This window comes from Sebastes fasciatus, chromosome 4 (assembly GCF_043250625.1).
Source record: "Sebastes fasciatus isolate fSebFas1 chromosome 4, fSebFas1.pri, whole genome shotgun sequence".
Taxonomy (NCBI): domain Eukaryota; kingdom Metazoa; phylum Chordata; class Actinopteri; order Perciformes; family Sebastidae; genus Sebastes; species Sebastes fasciatus.
This window is the reverse complement of record NC_133798.1, coordinates 9672674-9691002: the sequence shown is the minus strand read 5'-3', so window position 1 is coordinate 9691002 and position 18329 is coordinate 9672674. Positions and strand designations below refer to the sequence as shown.

Below are 18329 nucleotides of genomic sequence, written 5' to 3'. Positions count from 1 at the left end.
CTATTCTATGGTATTTTGTTATTTGTATTAGTATTAGTTTTTAGTATTTTTTTTTTTTACTATTTGTTAGTTGCTTACTGGAGCTAGGCACAAATTAATTTCACTGCACGTTGTACTATGCATGATTGTGTTAATGACAAATAAATATGATTTGATTTGAATGACCACATCTCCTTTGCTTTATATTATTGGCCATATTAGCCATGTTGATCAGTCCACCACTTTGGTCCAGACTGAAACATCTGAAGTATAGTATTGGATGGATTGCCATGACTGTTTGAACAGACATTCATGGTCCCCAGAAATTTCACTTATGCTGTGACATATCTCGACATCTACTGATTGACACAAAATCTGACGCAGATATCCATGGTGCCCTGACAATGTATCCTATTGATGTTGGTGATCCCTGACTTTCCATCCATAGCACCACCATGAACTTGATTTTTTTTTTTTTTTATAAAGAGGACCTATTATGCTTTAGTGCTTTTTCCCTTTCCCTTTAGTGTGTTATATCGTTTTTTTGTGCAAGTAAAAGGTCTGCAAAGTTACAATACCCAAAGTCCATGCCAAATTGAGTTACACTCCCCCACAGAAACACTGCTCCTGAATTGCCTGAAACGCCTGAAGTCCTGCCTTTTCTTCTGTAACTTGCAGATGTCACCAAGTAAAACATTAGCATAATACCTGTCTGGCAGCTAGTTTGGCACGACCTCAAACAAAGCAAGTTAGAGCGGAGCTGGAGCTGAGTCCAAAGAGTTTGTTTCGGTTGACCAATCACAACAGTGGGACAGCTGACCAATCAGAGCAGACTGGGAGGGGGTTGGCGGGGGGGAGGTGCAAACATAATCTAGTAGAAACCTAAAATACAAATATGCACCTGGAAATAAGCATAATAGGTCCTCTATAAAATATCGCAACAGCAGCTGGATGAAATTTGGTACACACCTCCATGAACTGAATGAATTGTGGTCACTTTGATCCCCTAGTGTTTCATTTAGCACCATCATCTGGTCACAATTTCAGTTGTACCAATGCTAACTAGCAAATGTTAGCATGTGAACACTCACTGAACTAAGATGGTGAACATGGTAAACATTAAACCCGCCTAACATCAGTATGTTGCATCATCATTGTGCCCATGTTAGTATATAGCTCAACTATACAACCTCACAGAGCCACAAGGATGGCTGTATAGACTCCTATTTTTCTCTGCAATCCTGTTTCAATTCCAGTAAGGTGATGATTAGAGCAGCTCTAAACATCATTGAAACATTTAATTATTAATCTGTCTGTATATCCATTATAGCAAAGCCCATTATGCCCAGACCTGCCAGTTACACTGCGTCTTCGAGCAATTTGTCAAGGTCATCGTGGCTAAACTGTGTCAAAAGGTGTGTATGTGTCACTGTTGCTGTGAATCCTCGTCGGTTCAGCCTCAAATATACTGTGTGTGTGAGTGTGTGTGAGTGTGTGTGCGTGTGTGTGTGTGTGTGAATGTTTACTCTCACAGTTTTGCCTGGCAGTGTACCAGATGTGTCTCACATAAACCAAGGAATTTGTTTTTGCGCTTAAATTTTCGGTCTACAGTGACAGTTTCAGGCAAAACACAACGGATCAGACAGCGTCTGGATGTTTAATTCATATGAAAAGAAAACAACAACATTATCTCCGGATCACATGAACCTTGTTGTCAGAGACGCTAATTGAAACAGACCTGATGTAGCCGCTGTCTACCTGTATCAGCCTGGTGTTTCATCAACCTGTCCTCTCTTTTTAATTCCACTCCCGTGTTCCCACTTCACCGTCCCTTTTCCTGCCCTCTACGAGATGTTTCCCCGCTGTCAACATCTCCTCCTCTCTTTTTCCCCATCAAATGTCTTCCCTCATCTTCTTCACCTCCTCTTATTCATTATGCTGACTCTGTCCATTGACTCTGCTCTCTTATTCACTCAGTTTGCTCTTTATTCCATCCTGGGTGCTGGGTGTTAATCTGTCTATTCACACTGTCCTCTGAGAGGGCAATTAACCTGATCAAAACTTGCAAGTGCTGAGATCAAACACATTTCAGCAGGGGATGATAGTAAGAAAATCATAGAGAGGGGAAAGAGACTGGGAAATCAGAGGAGAGGCAGAAAAGAGAGAAAAAAAGTTGGACAGGACCATCAGGTGGGACCTTCAGGTGCGAAAGTGTGTGTTCAAATAGCTGAGTGACTCACTGCTCCTCTCCTGCACACCACTGCTCATCAGACCTGGCTGCACACCGGCTGCTGCGATCTCATCTCAGCTCCTCTTGCCTGTGAGGGATTAAACTCTTAATCCGCCAGACTGAGGCTCGCTATTAGTACGGACAGGGCTGTGGTTGTCTTTGTGTTTTCTGCTGCATGTGTGTGCTGGCTTCTTGTGTATCGCACGGTGGTTTGTGTGTGAGATGGCAGCTGCAGGTATATGGTCGTGTGTGAGATTAATAAAAAAAAAATGAGGCAGGGACATAGAGAGGGTGCTGGGGGTGGTGCAACACATAAACCAGTTAGCCGGTTCAATGTTGGAGGACCAGGGTGTTCTCTATCTACCACCTGTGCAAAATCTGGACTGCGGGGGTGTGAGTGTTTCTCTCTGTCTGTATGTGTGTGTGTGTGTGTGTGTGTGTGTGTGTGTGTGTGTGTGTGTGTGTGTGTGACAAAGCATAAGAAAATGACAGACAGAATTAAAAAGTAATATTGCATTACTGTCTCAATGGGGCAGATTGCAGGGCGTCTAATCCATTCAGCTGTGACTGAAACGTCGTCTCCTTTGTCAGAAAAAAAAAGGCTGACTGAGAACTAATAGCCCAGCGTGTGTGATCAGTCTCATGTTGCATACACTAACCAGCCCGGGGCATATGCTGCACTGTAGGTTAATGAGTAGTGATGGAGGGATTCAATAAGCCCAATGTCGCTGTTTGTAGCACACACACAAACACACACACACACATACACATACATACATACAGAGGCCCCCACCTCTTCAGTCTCCTTCTTCACCCCTTACTAATGTGTTGTCTGCTCCCTTAGCAGCCATAAGGGCCTGGACAAAGTGTTTGCTTGTTTTAGCAGTTCCCTCAGGCCTATGCAACCTAATGAGCTGCCTCTCAAGGACAAAGTGGGTGTGTGAGGCCAGCGACGCAGATAAATCTGCAAGCATATTGATATTATTCTTCCTCTGAACTTTAACCTTGAGCAAATTCGGTCCCGGTGTTGCAGAGGTTGGCGCGATACAGCAGGTGCTGCTCTGGAACAGTCAGTGTTTTCAAAGACAGCAGTGAGCACTGATGTCTATTTACTTAGGACACAGCCAAAAGTTTGGCCAGCTGTTCAGTGTCACTTAGATTTATCACTGCCCTTCCTACTACTGTGGGACAGAGACTTGTGATTGTATCTGTGGCATTCAGTTCGTTTTTATAACTGTTTCATACCAATCCAGACTGTATATAGATGGACGACATGACAGTTCCCCAAAAGTGAAGGTTGTGTCTTGAAGGTAACCCCCAAATTAGGAAAACTTGCAAAAACTCTTGCGAGCCTTGCTGGCAACAACCAATCCTAACCTGAAACTATTCAAGTTCAATGCCTAATCTTAACCATCTTGCGGGGGTTTCGCAATTTGTACTTTAGAGACACGACAAAAAGCGAAGCCAAAACATTTTGATCACCCCCTGGTGGCTGGCTGCAGTATAGGTCATAAACCCCGCCCCTCCATGTTAGTGGATGGGACATGGGCCAAACTAAAAAGTACACGTTAAATAAATTTTTCCGAAAGATGGTTTCTGTCATTTTAGGTAGTTCATGCTGATGTATGTTCAAGTGTTAATTTTTTTTTAATAGGTTTGGTTTTAATTACTTATTTGATGCTATAAAAAGGGGGTGAGACGTCACGATTGACAGTTTCTCTGAGTGAAGTAGTCGCGGAAATGTACGAGGAGAAGTGACTTTAACTTTCCATAAGAGCCTCGAGACTGTGTATTATAACATGTGTCAATTTGATCATAAATGTAGTTATAGAGATATTATGGTTGTCTTTCTAGCCAAACAGTTACCGTAGGGCTAACGTAGAAGCTTGGTGGCTCCCGCTAACAAGCCGCGGCCGGGCTAGGCTCGTGAATGGCCAGGGCAGGTGCGTGGGTGGGGCCTTGAGCTCCCGATCACTACTGTGCAGACTCTGGCTCCAAATGACGTCAAAATCTCAAGATGGCAGTTCCCGTATTCGGGATACTTTGGCTTCACTTTTGTAAAGTGGGAGGAAGTGAATCATCCAATAATACAGAAACAAAAGAACAAAAAAGAGCATCAGTTAAACATTAAAGGTATTTCTATGCTTTCAAATAACATTTATGTGGAAAATTCCCCGATGAACTACACCGTAAAGAGCTGCTTTAAGCCGGAAGTTTATCCTGATGAAGGATTTTTTTCCGCCCTCATCTTTAAGGCTTTCTCCAAGTAAGATCAGATCAGATCAGATAAGCCTTTATTGATCCCCAGAGAGGAAATCCAGGTGTTGCAGCAGCACGAGGACAAAAATAAGTAGAGATATAGAGAAAAGTAGAGAAAATACATAATTAAGTATATGAAGTAAAAATAAAAAAATATATACATGAGCTCAACCCCCCCCCAACCCCCGAAAAAAAAATTACAAGACAGTTGTAATTTTAAATGCTGAAACTCTTTGTGCATCATTCATATTGACAAAATCAATCAATCAATTTCTGCATTTATTGTGCAGTCCCCAGTGAAAAGGACAATAGGAAAAAAATAAAATGTCATATTCTGTATCATTCAGACAGCTCATTGAACAAATCTGCTTCTAGTTTATGTGTCCTGCAGTTTCATCATCAGTGGTGACATTACCAGACCCCAGTTGGGCACATAAAGATTTTTTTTCTCTATAGATGCAATGAGTGGTATTATCCTACTTTATGGTGTTTTTTTCTGTAATGATATGATTTCATTATTTTTCTGCCTCTTTTTCTTTGTTTTGGTGTTAATTGTGATAGTGGTGTTATTGGGTTCGAACTGTATATGTAACATTTTGACTCTAAGTTGGTGCTTCAGCTCCCACACTGTTAAGAATTTCCCAGTAAAATAACAGTGAAGAACTGGCAGCAGGGTTGCCTTTATGTTACTGTAAAATTAACATTATTATACTGTCGCTGAAATTTACAGCTTTGTACTGTTAATGAAAAATACAGTTTGAACTTTATTAATTTCACAGTATTTTACAGTTGATTTACTGTTTAAAGATACATTATAAAGCTGTTTTTCACCTTTCTTTTACATTATCTTACTGATTTTTAATGCACTATTTAGGTTGTATTTTTTACATACATTTTAATAAACATTATTTTTTGCCTAGATGAATAGACAGGTTACAGACATAGGAATAGTCACACCAAATACAATTAAAGGCACTTTAAAAAGGCTATTATAGACTTGTTGACACTTTTCCCAAAATGTCTGATAGCTGGCTACAAGCACAGAATGCAAACCATAACAACATGTGAGTGAAGAACAGAGCTAATTCACAGATTTTACAATCATGTACAATGTACAAGCCTCACATGTGCAGATCAGGTCCCAGAATTAAAAAAATACTGTATGAAACTCTTATTGATGATACTTTAGACAGTTGATCAGCAGTAAAGTGCTGTTTTAAAGAATTCATTATAATTCAGTAAAGCACTGTTTTTAGCAATAACAGGTTAATACTGTTGAAATCCTGCTGTAAATTAACAGCAATTGTTTACAGTGCAGCAGATTGGGAAAGCAACCTTTTAGTGAAGGTAATCTGGGAGGTAACCGCGCCCCCTGTTGCGCGTCGTAAAGCGATCAGGGCAGGAAACATGGTTGAGAGCATCTCCTCGGTGTCCTTGAATTTCATACCATCTGAAAGAGAAGGTGGAGATATCGAGTGAACACTGAAAGCCACACTCCCTGGTAAAAACAAATGCCATCTTTGTCTTGTCTGGAGATCACATCACTCCGCCTGTCGTCACCTTTACGCACACATGAACTTGGGAACTTGAAGTCTCCTCTGTTTCGCACCACAGCTCCGACTCCCCCCTCCCATCCCTCACCCTCCTCCTCCTCCTCCTCCTCCTGCAGCACCACTAACCGAGCTGTAACGGGACACTTTCAGCGCACCAAAACCTTCACCCGCCGCTTTACCATCTCTGGTATGTTCAGACTCTCTGCTGCGCGCCTTCATCCGGCTTGGATGATGCTGCGGACGCTGGAGGAGAGCTATTCCTGTTATTATTACAACATGTGGCGGCTGGGAATGATCGTTGACACCCCGATTTGGTGTTGAATGATCGGAGGGGACTGACTGCAAGGCGGCAAAAAGGGATTTCACAGCGAGCTGGTGATCTGGCCGTCTGGAGATGATGAGTGCTGGGCTCAGGATGGTAAGCTGCACTTCACAAGTTACTGTACATACTGATGCCTGCAGGCTGGGGGTTGTGTGCTTGCAGCTGGATATTTGTCTGAAGTTGTGATGCTGTCACAATACTTAAAAAAAGAGGATTGCTGGTGTCGTTTCATCTCACCAACGCTGCAACATATACTGTATAGGACAAGACAAATAGTCACAGATTTAGCCAGTGTATTTGATTCAGTGGGTGTTTGCTAAAATGTGAAAGCAAAGTTGTTCCCTTTTTTCAAATGATTTGTAAAATAAGAAAGGGATGTAATGTTGCCCTCTAAACAACATCTGACTTTGACTCTAAGGCGTCCCATTATTTGTTTTTCTCTCCACCACATCATCATCATCATTTGGTAACGAGAATCTAATTAATCGCTCAATTTAAACAATCTTAATGAATGGTCTGAGATGAATATAGTTCTGTTAGTTGAGAGAGAGAGAGAGAGAGAGTTGTCCATATGCTACATTGAAGCATGCCAATCTATATGAAACGTTTGGCCCTCCACCAGCATCTGCTTCAGCTTCAAATGCAGTCACTGTTGACTTGCCCATGAATATGATATAAGCTCTCTGACTTAATGCGGAATTACGGTAGAGAAAAAAAAAACAAGTAAAAAGTATTGATATGACTTTTTTTACATGCCCAAATTTTCATATAACTTAAAGTTTGGTTTAGGTCAATAGTAGGGGAGAGCGGGGTCGGTCGGTACACTTTTGTACCAAACATCAAATAACCCTCCATTACTCACATACTGCTTGAACAGTGATGAAAATAATTTGATCCCTGAACACCTGTCTGCTAACAATTTATCTGTTTTTTTTAGAGCCCAACCCAAAACTGAAAGGTCCAATTTTGTTAAATGCGCAAGGAGTGCATTTTTCCTAAAATTCGGCCTCCCCGGGACGGTCGAGACAGTGGGTCGGGTCAGTTGGGACACCTTGTCCTGGGCTAAAAAAATATCATCTAAATTGACAAAATTTGCACTCTAAATTTGAAGACCTTATATTTACAATGTAACTTGTTTACACATTTCTTTGAGAAAAAGAAAATATTTGTAAAATTATTATATTTTCATAAATTACTGAGATATGGAATTTGGCAATAAAATAAAAATAAAATGTTTCTGGCCGGCTGCCACTTGAGTAAAAACATTCACTTAGTGGGTCTTATTCAATTAGGAAAAGCCATTATCATGTTTTGTCTGTTTTTTGTTGATTTGTAACAAGTTAGGAACTAAACAATACTGTCCCAACCGCCCCAGTGAGAGCAGGCACGCTCTGGACTACTGCACCAGTTACCAACAAAAATTCAGACAGCTAACACTAGCATCAACTGATAGGCCAGTAAATAAGCTTTCCAACAATATGGTTTTTGTATATGGCATAACTAAAAACTGTACGGCAGAAGAAAAATAACAAAAGAGCCCAAAATGTACTTACACGCTGTATATTTAAAAACTATGAATACATTGTGAGTAATAGTCTGAGGGTCTACTCTTTAAGGTTGAAAGTGAAGAGAGTGTGGATGAGTATGAGCATGGTGAATAGCGTAGGCATAGTTACTTTCTAACATGCTAAAAAAGGCTCTGTGCTGAACGACCCAGCTCTCCCCTACTTTGCATAATGTCTACAGAAAAAACACTTCCTCTGATATCCTTTCCTCTCCTGTTTGTCATCTGTGTCCAGCGGAGAACCCAAAGAGGTCGAGCAGAGCTGATAACACCAGCGTGCTGCTAAAAACACCTCCTTCAATTAACTTTCCACCGAGAAGAAAAACCGGCCACATCCACGGGGAATACAAATCGATTAATAAATAGTTTATCATGCTCTCCTCCCCTTGTAGGGTGGAAATGAAACACCAGCATTCGTGACAGAAATGATTTATTGGGTTCCTCCAGAACAGGATCCTAACTCCCTGGATCTGAATTAGTGACGCATGTTGGTGCGGTCCAATGCTTCAAACTGTCTCCGCTGTCCAGTCACACGTTTAGTGAGCCTGTGGGTACTGTAGATAGACACTGAGCAGAATAATCTCGATCCTGATGATATTCTTATTCTGTAGTGAGCAAAATATGTAGTGCTACTGTACCTCTGACAAACAGGCCTGTAAGACTGCAGATCTGTATTAGTCTTACAGGACACCATCAGGGCTGGTAGTCAGGGCTAGTCGCAGTGACAGATGAGTGTTGCATGTGTGCATGTGTTGCACCTATGTGTGTTTAGAAATTATTAGAGTCTGGAGTTGCCCTCGGAGATTCTGGCTTATTAAATTGCAGTGGCATGTGTAGAAAATCCATTATAGTTTCATATTCGCAACAAAAGCTGGCAGGAGAAAAGTGCAGGGCAGCCACCCAAATGTAAGTCATCTTTATTGTTAGCAGCTGGATACGAGAAGCGATGGAACAATGAGTCTCTGAGGATGATTCCAGCTGTTTCAAACTATGCCTTATTCTTTCATCATTTGCCACCATAGCACTCAATACTAAAACCATTCTCACCGACTGCCTGGCTTTTATCTCGAAAGGTTGTGGAGCTGGTTGAATGTACGCCTATCTGTCACTCGTCAAAGGTGTAAAATATCTATATATCAAAACACACCTTCAAAATTTCAGAATTGTGCAATTATTAGACATACAAGAGTGTAATAGACCTTTTTCATGCACACATTTTGACATGTCATAGTGTAATTGATTGCATTAAACCTGCAGTAGGCAGAATGTTTTTGGCATCATTGGGCAAAAGTCCCATAATAACCTTTCAGCATATTGTAATTCAAGTGTTATGAGAGAAAACTAGACTTCTGCGCCTCCTCTTGGCTCTGTTTTCAGGCTTTAAAAAATGTGAAAAAACATGATGGGAGACTTTGGCCAATCACAGGTCATTTCAGAGAGAGAGCGTTCCTATTGGCTGTTCATCACGCTGATCACATATGAATCAATATTCTGTTACTCTAATGCCTATTTCTCACCTCAAATGTTTTCAGCAACATCTTGTAGTGTACTGTTTAGCTGTAAAATTAGAAAGTTTGCTCCGGCTGGTGGGCGGTGCTTGGTATTTCCTCAACTGATATCAACATGGCTGTCGGGTCACAAACTTTCTCATTTTACAGCTAAACAGTACACTACAAGATGTTTCTGAAAACATTTGAGGCGAGAAATAGGCATTACTGTACAGTAGCAGAATATTGATTCATAATTGATCAGCGCTGCCTAGTTTGACCGTTTGATCGGAGTTTGCGAGTGATTGACAGCTGCTCAGAGACGGGAAGGCTCCAGCTCGGCTCTGATTGGTTGTTTTCCTCCGGTCTGTGAAATCTTGCAGATGCCATTAGGAGCACCGGATGACACAGAGACACATGTTTTTTTATCAGATTACCTATCTAATGCACTACTGTCAGGATATAGTGACCGTTTTTTAAAAAATACTTTTTTTAAATCATATTTTCTTCAATTCTACCCACTGCTGCTCTAACGATGGCTAACTGAATTGCAGCCTGTGCTTTTACTGCTATGACCATCCAAAAAGTCCAAGTGTCAACTGTGAAAAAGGTCTATTGACAATATTTTTAAGTCGTTCTGACTTCTATCTGCCGACAGCTGGTAACTCTACAGTAGGGAAATAGATGAACTATAAGTTAGTCACAGTGCATAAATGACAAATAAATAACAAATAATGTGATAATAGGACCCAGTTTGAAATTAACACAACTATTTAAGGCTTTGATACACAGCGAACCATTCTGGGCAACTGTAACGCCTGACTGTGCCAATAAGTTTCAGGGCAATTGCATTGCCAAGAAAAACATTTTGGACCCTGCATTTCAGTGTCTGTTGCTACGTAGGATCGCTGCCCATCTACAGCAGCCAGTAACTCACTCTGAGTGTGAATAACACCACGGACCTGAAACGTTCTTTTCTACTTATTCCTTGAATTTTCCAACACCCGTACTAAGTAAAACCAACCAGGCCGTCCTCATTGGATGTTGATGTGAGTATAACATTCCTTTGCTATCCGGTCAAGTACTGTGTTGACCACACTGACGGGCCATTTATAGCAGCAGAGAGAGGAGGTGAAAGAGGAGGGTTGATCCTACAGCACTGCAGTCTGGTTGAGGTGCGCTGTCTCCGTCTCCTCCTCACCCTTTTCTGTCTTCACACGTCTCTTTCAAAGTCTTTGCCTATTCGTTCTCGGTATTGTGAAACCCGCCTAAATCTCAGTCCATCCTGGCTCCCTTCTGACATTTCTCTCTCTCTCTCTTTCAGTGCCTGCATGATGCCACCGCGGCTCTATAGCCCTCCCTAATCCTGCTGCGGCGACACAGAGGATCCCCCTCCGTCCCAGGACACCTCCATGACTCATCCAGCTCATCCTCTGCAGCTATCAGCCACTGATCAATCCTAACCCACGCTCTATTGGGGGCTTTCCTTTGCAAGACTCTCCCCTCAGACCCGGATTACCCTCTGATCTGATGCTGAATCCTGATACGTCAACTATAGAGTCTATTGTGGACCTCTGACGGATATGTCAGAACTCACCCACATTCAAATGTGACAGCAGGATTCCTCATTCCTCCCCTTCCTGGGTTTTCCCTTGTTGGAAGCCAAAGCCATAGATCCTCTGTCGTTGAGAAAGAACTCCTTGTTATGAGGGGTTCTGAGGCTAAAAAGACTGAAAGCTACAGCCATATGTATGCTCAGCTTGTCTACAATAGACCTGGGCTGTGGCAGGAAAGCTTTTCTCATGTGCAAGCTTCAACATAAGCTGTTGGAGGCTGTGATAAAGTAAGGACTGCTGTGTCCCGAGACAAACAAGTTGTATCTGTAGACTTTTTCTTGCCTTCATTACCTGGTCTGAGCTGCCCAGTCCGGAGCAGCGTGCTTTCCAGATGCTGCCATGCCCATCATCAGCAACGCCAACCATGACTTCAGCAATCTGTCCGTCAGCGATGACAGCAGTCTCGACCGCATTTTCACAGAGATCCCTGAGACTGAGACCATCAAGGTATGAATAAGATTCTCACTAAAGTAAAATAAAAAGGAATAAAAGAATTATCTCAAACAAGTGATCAAGTTGTTAAGGCATATTTCAGATGCGCATCTCCTGAAGCTTTTCATTGTTCACTCTCCAGGGTGTGTACTACCAGAGGGCTCAGTTCATCCGTCGGCCAGAAGACCTGGTGTCCATTGACCATGCCTTGCTGGCGGTGATCAACGTCGGAGGAAACAGGTACACCTTCCCCTGGAGCACCCTGGAGCAGTTCCCCCTCACACGACTTGGCCGCCTCTGTGGCTGCCGGTCCCCCGAGGACATCGCCCGCGTCTGCGACGACTACGACGAAGCCCACAAGGAGTTCTTCTTCGACCGCTCGCCGTCCGCCTTCAGGGTCATCCTCAACTACCTGGCCGCGGGGAAACTGCGCATGCTGCGGGAGATGTGCGTCCTCTCCCTGCACGACGAGCTCACCTACTGGGGCGTGGAGATGACGTACATGGAGCGCTGCTGCAAAAGGAAGATGTACACGCGCATCGAGGAGGTGAACGAGCTGGAGCGGCGCGAGGAGGAGCGCAGGCAGAGGAACGCCATGCAGCGCGTGCCGGTGGAGGAGACTAGGTATCGGAAGGTGATGAACTGGCTGAGAGATATGGTGGAGAACCCGCAGTCTGGCGTACCGGGGAAGATCTTCGCCTGCCTGTCGGTGATCATGGTGGCGGTGACTGTCATCAGCTTGTGCATCAGCACCATGCCAGACCTCAGAGAGGAAGAGGACAGGGTGAGTGAACTAGTGTGTTTGCATGTTGTGAATGTAGCTGTCAGCAGGGCCCTGAACCGAAGTCAAACTGATACTAAATAATCAATTACAATACCTGAATGGGGCCTATAAATTCAAGTTTTGTAGTAAGATGCCTGCAGCGACTGTCAGTGAGATTTATCATGAGCGGTGTGAGTGATTACAGCTGTCTCTTCTCACAGTTCCTCCCTGCTCAAAGACACGGTCACCATGAAGTACCAGAGCTGCTCATCATAACTTAACATGACAAACTGGATGCTCATTATCTCCAATGCTAAATTTGTTTCCTGGAAACTAACGTTGAATTTTATCACCTTGTGTGCCTACAGTATGTCAGTGTATGTCAGCGTTATCAGTATGTCAGAAAACCCCCCCAAATGTGTGAGTCTTCTTTTATTCATTTCAGATCAAGGCAGACACTGTGATGCTGCAAAAAGTCAGGCTTCAAAATTCTCAAATATGAGAACTCCCTGTCGTCACACCCTCTTAAATATCCCCATGGGATGCTGCTGGGTGTGTGTGTGTGTGTGTGTGTGTTGTCGTGCATGTCCTGTGATCTGTGTCTACCCATAGCAGCATGGGATAATGAAGCCAGAGCTGCTCACTGAGGCCTGTCCAGTATCTGTCAGTAAACACTGGGGAATAATGAAATGGGCTTACTGTATCTCACAAAAAAGACATAACGCACGTGCACAAATGTGCACGTGCGTTAGACACTTTGTTTGTGAGACAGACACTCACAAACTTGCACATGGAAAAACACACACATACATGCACTGGCAGTCACGTGCCTACACATACACACACATACACACACACAGTCACATGCACATACAATAGTAATGAACTCATCCACTGTAACGGATACGGCTCTCTCTGAATTTTGCACACATTTAGTCTTGAGTCTTCTGTTCCCTTCGAACTAAAATCTTACAGCAGCAAATCCGCTTTTCATTTATGATCGGTTTTCTGGTTACATATACATTTCGCCTGCAGCCGAAGATTTCATCCTTCTTTATATTTTCATCAACTTTCCCCTGTCTTTTAACCCCTGCATCAGGAAAAAGGTTGCCCTTTTTAATCCCAAGGTGCCCTTAAATGAAAAATAGATTCAAGATGTTTAAAAGAAAGAAAATAAATAGTAACCATAAAAAGACATATAAAATATAAGAAGCAATAAAAAATATCCATTTAAGAAAAAACAATAAAGAGGTTGCATATTGCACAGGAGTGGGATTGCACATTGTGTGTGCATCATAGACTGTATAAAAGAAGGCACGTCACCGTGATGTCACCCAATGGTTTGTGGTTTTGAAGCCTCACATTCGCCATTATGTCGTCGCCAACTTGGTTTTTGGCTGTCGCCATTTTGTTTTTTTGCAACCAGAAGTGACATGAGACAGTGGAAATAAGTACAACCGAACGCTGAATAAGACGTTTTTAGTCGACCAAAATGTTAATATTAAAGTTCATGAATTGAAAACACACTGTGAAAGGGTTAAAGTTATAAGAGGAAAATACAGACAACTCCCAGACAGGGTAGTGGCTAGAAGGGAGCCCCCAAACCGGGGAAAACTCTTGCGAGATTGTAGGTCGTTGGGCACCAAGTCTCGCGAATGTTTTTGAAAGTTTTTGCAGATCTCAGATCAGATTTCTCGATTTGCGGGCTTCCTTCTAGACACGATCCCCAGACAGGACAACGCCGTGGTAGCAACCAGTCAATCACGAGTTAGCTACACCCTAAAGCATCCCCTGCTTTATGGTCTATTTGACTCTAAATGGGGACAATAATTTGCTAAATGAACATCATGCTGTATTGAAGAAGATTTGAAACTAGTGATTGAGACCAAAAACTCATGTTTACAATGTTTACTGAGGTAATAAATCACGTGAGAAGTAGGCTCATTTTCTCAGACACGTCTATACAATCACACTTCTTTTTGCAAACAGAGGAGTCTGCTGGCTATTAGATAGAATGCAAGTTTAAGGCACTTCTGCATTGGTTTCACTTTTCAGAGCCGGAGGTTGCCCACTGGTGTGTATGTTTATATGTGGTGTGCGTGTGTATGTGTTATTTATTTAGTAATGTTAAGGCCTTAGGGGCAAAAAGCTGGTCTGCTGGTGCGTGCTTTGGGAGTCCGGTACCTCCTACCTGAAGGCAGCAGGGAGAACAGACTGTTGTGTGGGTGTGTTGGGTCCTCAGTGACCTTCGGGGTCTTCCTGAGGCACCGCTGGGTGTACAGCTCCTGCAGGCTGGGAAGTATACGGTATATAGTAGTATATGTATATATATATAGTATATGTAATATATGTCCTGTGTGGGCAGGGACTAGTTGCTGCAAGAAAACTCTAAACACCTGTTCAACAGCTGTTGAGGAGTTGTCAACAGCAGCGCCCCTGTATTGATTTTGATATGAGCAGTCACAGGCAGACAAAGGATCAAGTGCAGGAGGGTGTGATACTGGAGAATTTAGGGAGGCGGAGGAGAGCGTCGGTTGCAGAATGCTCGATGAGTTGAGAAGGCTCCCTGCCAGGAGGAGTCCGGTAGTCGGTGATAGTCATAGGAACACAGATGGACAGGATTGGCCAGAGTCCCCAGGTCTGATTCATTGAGTGCTGTAAACCTCTATGACTGGGCGGTGCCGTATGATAGGTCAAATCTTTAAGAATTAGCCTATAGGTAAAAAGCACAGTGGAGTCAGATGCTATTTAATTTCTGTACACTGACAGCGGTGACAAGGTTCACAACAAAAGAAGCAGATATACAGCATAAATGCAGAAAGCAAGCAGATATTCAGGCAGCGGAAGCACGGACACAGTACAAGTGTTGCTGAATGCAAAGAGATTGTATTTCCTGATGTGAAGTTATTACAATTGCATTTGAGATGCTGACAGGAAATTGGGCTTTCCTGCTTGTAAATCTCTCAGGTAAACAGAGTAGCAGTGATGGGCGCGGTTCTCAGGGGCCTGTACACTAGCACAAACTCCTCGCACACCCAACCTTCACACACATACACACACTCGCCATTGTCATACGTATTGATTCCTCCTGATAAGAGCGTTTCAGAATAAAAAAGCAGTTTTTTCTGAAACTTTATACTGCTGTTTGTATGTGTATGCGTGTTTGATTGGTTGTGTCTGACATCTCCATGCCTTGTGAGGACATTGTCGTGTGCGTGTTGTTTGTACGGTTGTGTCTGACATGTCACGACCTTGTGAGGACATCGTGGGTTGTAAGGACATCTTAGGTGACAGTTCACTGCCGTGTGAGGACATTGTGGGTTGTAAGGACATCTTTGGTGACAGTTCACTGCTGTGTGAATACATTGTGGGTTGTAAGGACATCTTAGGTGTGTGTGTGTGTTTGTATAGTTGTGTAAGACGTCTCCATGCCTCGTGAGAACATTGTAGGTTGTAAGGACATCTTAGGTGTATGTGTGTTTGTATGGTTGTGTCTGACGTCCGCATGCCTTGTGAGGACATTGTGGGTTGTAAGGACATTTTACTGTAACTCTAAGAAAAACAAATCCATCTGCTGCTTTCATGTTTTCGCTCTGCATGCTCTTGAGTTTCAAACTAGTCTTGGGTGTTTGGCTACTGATCTCCATCCGCACCGTCCGGCTAGCCTGCCCAGGCAGGAGCAGCAGGACTCCTGTCATCTTTAATTCACATGGCCCCACTGTTTGTCTCTGTCTCTGGTCTGCTTTGTGTTGGAGTGGGCCAAAATTCCCTCGTCCACTCATCATTCATCCTGTTTTTCTGCCTGCCTCGGTTTGGGTTAGGAGTGTGAAAGGAGAGAGAGAATAAGTGGAAGATGGAGGAGGAGAACAAATACAGGATGTGTCAGAGAGAGAGATGGAGTGCAAGAATGTGCTTTGGAGAGAGAATTAAAAAGGGAGAATGGATGAGAGTGAGGAAAAAAAGCAAGAGATAAACAGTGCTTCATTTTTCCTTTCTCCTGCTCCCCTCTGTCTATATCTATGTAATGTGTTTCTGTCTGTCCTCAGTTGATCCCTTCTATCAAACAGTATATCACCATGAATTAAATGCTTTAGGGGGGGGCCTTTATCTCACTGCTCAGTTTCAAGACCCCTGATAATAACCACTCCGTCATTCCTCCATCCCCTGCTGTGGGTGTGTATCTCTCCACTGTGTAAGTGCTCTGCTCTTTATGTAAAAAACTCTCCATATAATTCTGGAGCCACTATTATTCCATCCGGCTGTGTACAGTTGCAACATTTAGACGGGAAGCACAACTTCCCTTGATGTGTTTCAGAAATGCAAATCGATGCATGAAATATTGATATAAAGTTAGAGGGTCAAAACGGTAGTGGCTTTTTAGACCCAGCTGATAGAAAAGTTCAACTGCCTCAGAAGTTTTTTAGGGCTGTAGTGTTTCAAGTTAGTCTTTGATCATTGTGGATATACTGTATATGAACATATTTTTAAAGTAAGAAAGTGGACTAGAGTCGTACTTGAATATCTGGAAGTTTGTTACCAAAACTAAAATGTCGAAGGTCGTTGTGCACAGCATGATTTGGACGTTTTTAGTTTTTTCACTGTTTAGCAGGTGAAATACTGGTTTCAAGTTAAGTGCACAGAACAGAAGACAGCTCAGATTTGTTCAGATTTGTTTGTTGATGCTGTGTTTATTGACAGCTTGTTTGTTGGCAGGATTTAATGCCTTTACACACCGGGGGCGTGACAAATAAATAATACGGAAATGCAAAATACTCGCCTGCGAATATTATATGTGTAGGGCTTTTATTGTGAAAGGTAAGGGTCTGCACTGCCTTTGTCAAAGTTGGAAGGAGTAATAAAGTTTTCCATTTTGGTTCAAACTACAGAGCTTCCATATTGTTGATTCATAAATATAGCCACAACTCAACCGGTTCCGCAAAACGTGATTGGTTGATGCAGTTCACGGTGTGAAAAGCTCAGAAAAATCAATCTTGTTCCGGAAAAGCAGTATATTGCTTTTTTGCTGCATAATATTCACGTTCTGTGTGAAAGTATTTATGACAAAAACAAAAGTTTGGAAAAATATATTGACGTGTGAATTAATTGCACAGAAAAAACAAGAAACAAAAAATGCCCTTGGTGTGTAAAGACCTTAAGAATGGGGACGTCACCTTCCTGCATAGTTAGTTAGCTACCTGGCTATATTTGTGAAAAATAGCGACAGTATAGCAACAAGGATCAATGAGATTAACGCAACAATGCAGGTTGTCGTAAGTCCACATACAGAAGTAACATCTTTTCATAGTTTTTGATCAGTGAGGAAAAAAGTTAACTGCTCTTAGCAACCGCTACCGCTGCTTCCTGTTGACTGAAAATGACATCGCAGAATAAATAGGACAAAACAAAATGACCCCGCCCCCCTTCTGACAAGGAATCGGCTAACATGGAACACAATGTCAGGCTGAATGAATTAAGTGAAACGAAATTAAAAATGTATGTGTTGCATCAGCAACCAAGATGAGCAGAGTCCACCAAACCAACAATCCACTGCTGTGAAGACAACAACCTGGATTTCACTATTTCAATGTCAACTTAGACTAAACTATTCTCTTTCAAGTCATGACTCCTCAATTTAATCCTTCCACAGTGGGTGCATGTATGTTTCATGAGACACATTTCCCTTGTGACTACTGTCCTAACCCAGCACTGACCCACTTAATCTCTAGCAGGATAGCATCAGTGTTTAGATTGAAAAGAACAGGGTGTGTGCCGTTTTTTTAAATCTCTCTGGGAAGCAGCAGGTCTCAGCACACACTGATAACCTGCCTGAGTTTACAGTTTGTTCAAATGTCAAAAACCCACCAAAGACACTGACTTGCTTTGCACATATTTCTGAGAAAAACTTTTCAGCAAAGGGAGCAACTTCCTCTGCATTCATTTCTATGCATTTACCGCATATACGTCAAAGTGTTTTACTCTCAGCGAGTGTCGCTCAGATTCATGCCTTTAATATTCTCGCCGAATGATGGAGTGTTTTCAGACAGCCCCGTCAGATTTGCTCTCCTTATCCTAATTCAGTCGTATTCTAGCCTGGGGAGTAATTGAAGTGGCTGTTTTATGTCCT

At 42.7% G+C, this 18329-nt stretch overlaps 1 protein-coding gene across 2 annotated transcripts in view; it reads left to right on the top strand.

The window, feature by feature from the left end:
- The first annotated feature begins 5938 nt into the window (after window positions 1–5938).
- Window positions 5939–18329, top strand: part of kcng4a (potassium voltage-gated channel, subfamily G, member 4a) — a 32720-nt gene continuing 20329 nt past the window's right edge. The window contains exons 1-3 of one of the 2 annotated variants that reach the window (XM_074631894.1): window positions 5939–6439; window positions 10719–11457; window positions 11585–12226. In XM_074631894.1, coding sequence (XP_074487995.1) covers window positions 11350–11457; window positions 11585–12226 — 750 coding nt within the window. In that variant the 5' untranslated portion in view covers window positions 5939–6439; window positions 10719–11349. Of the gene's footprint in view, window positions 6464–10718; window positions 11458–11584; window positions 12227–18329 lie in introns of both variants that reach the window. The other variant, XM_074631895.1, reaches the window with a different exon arrangement.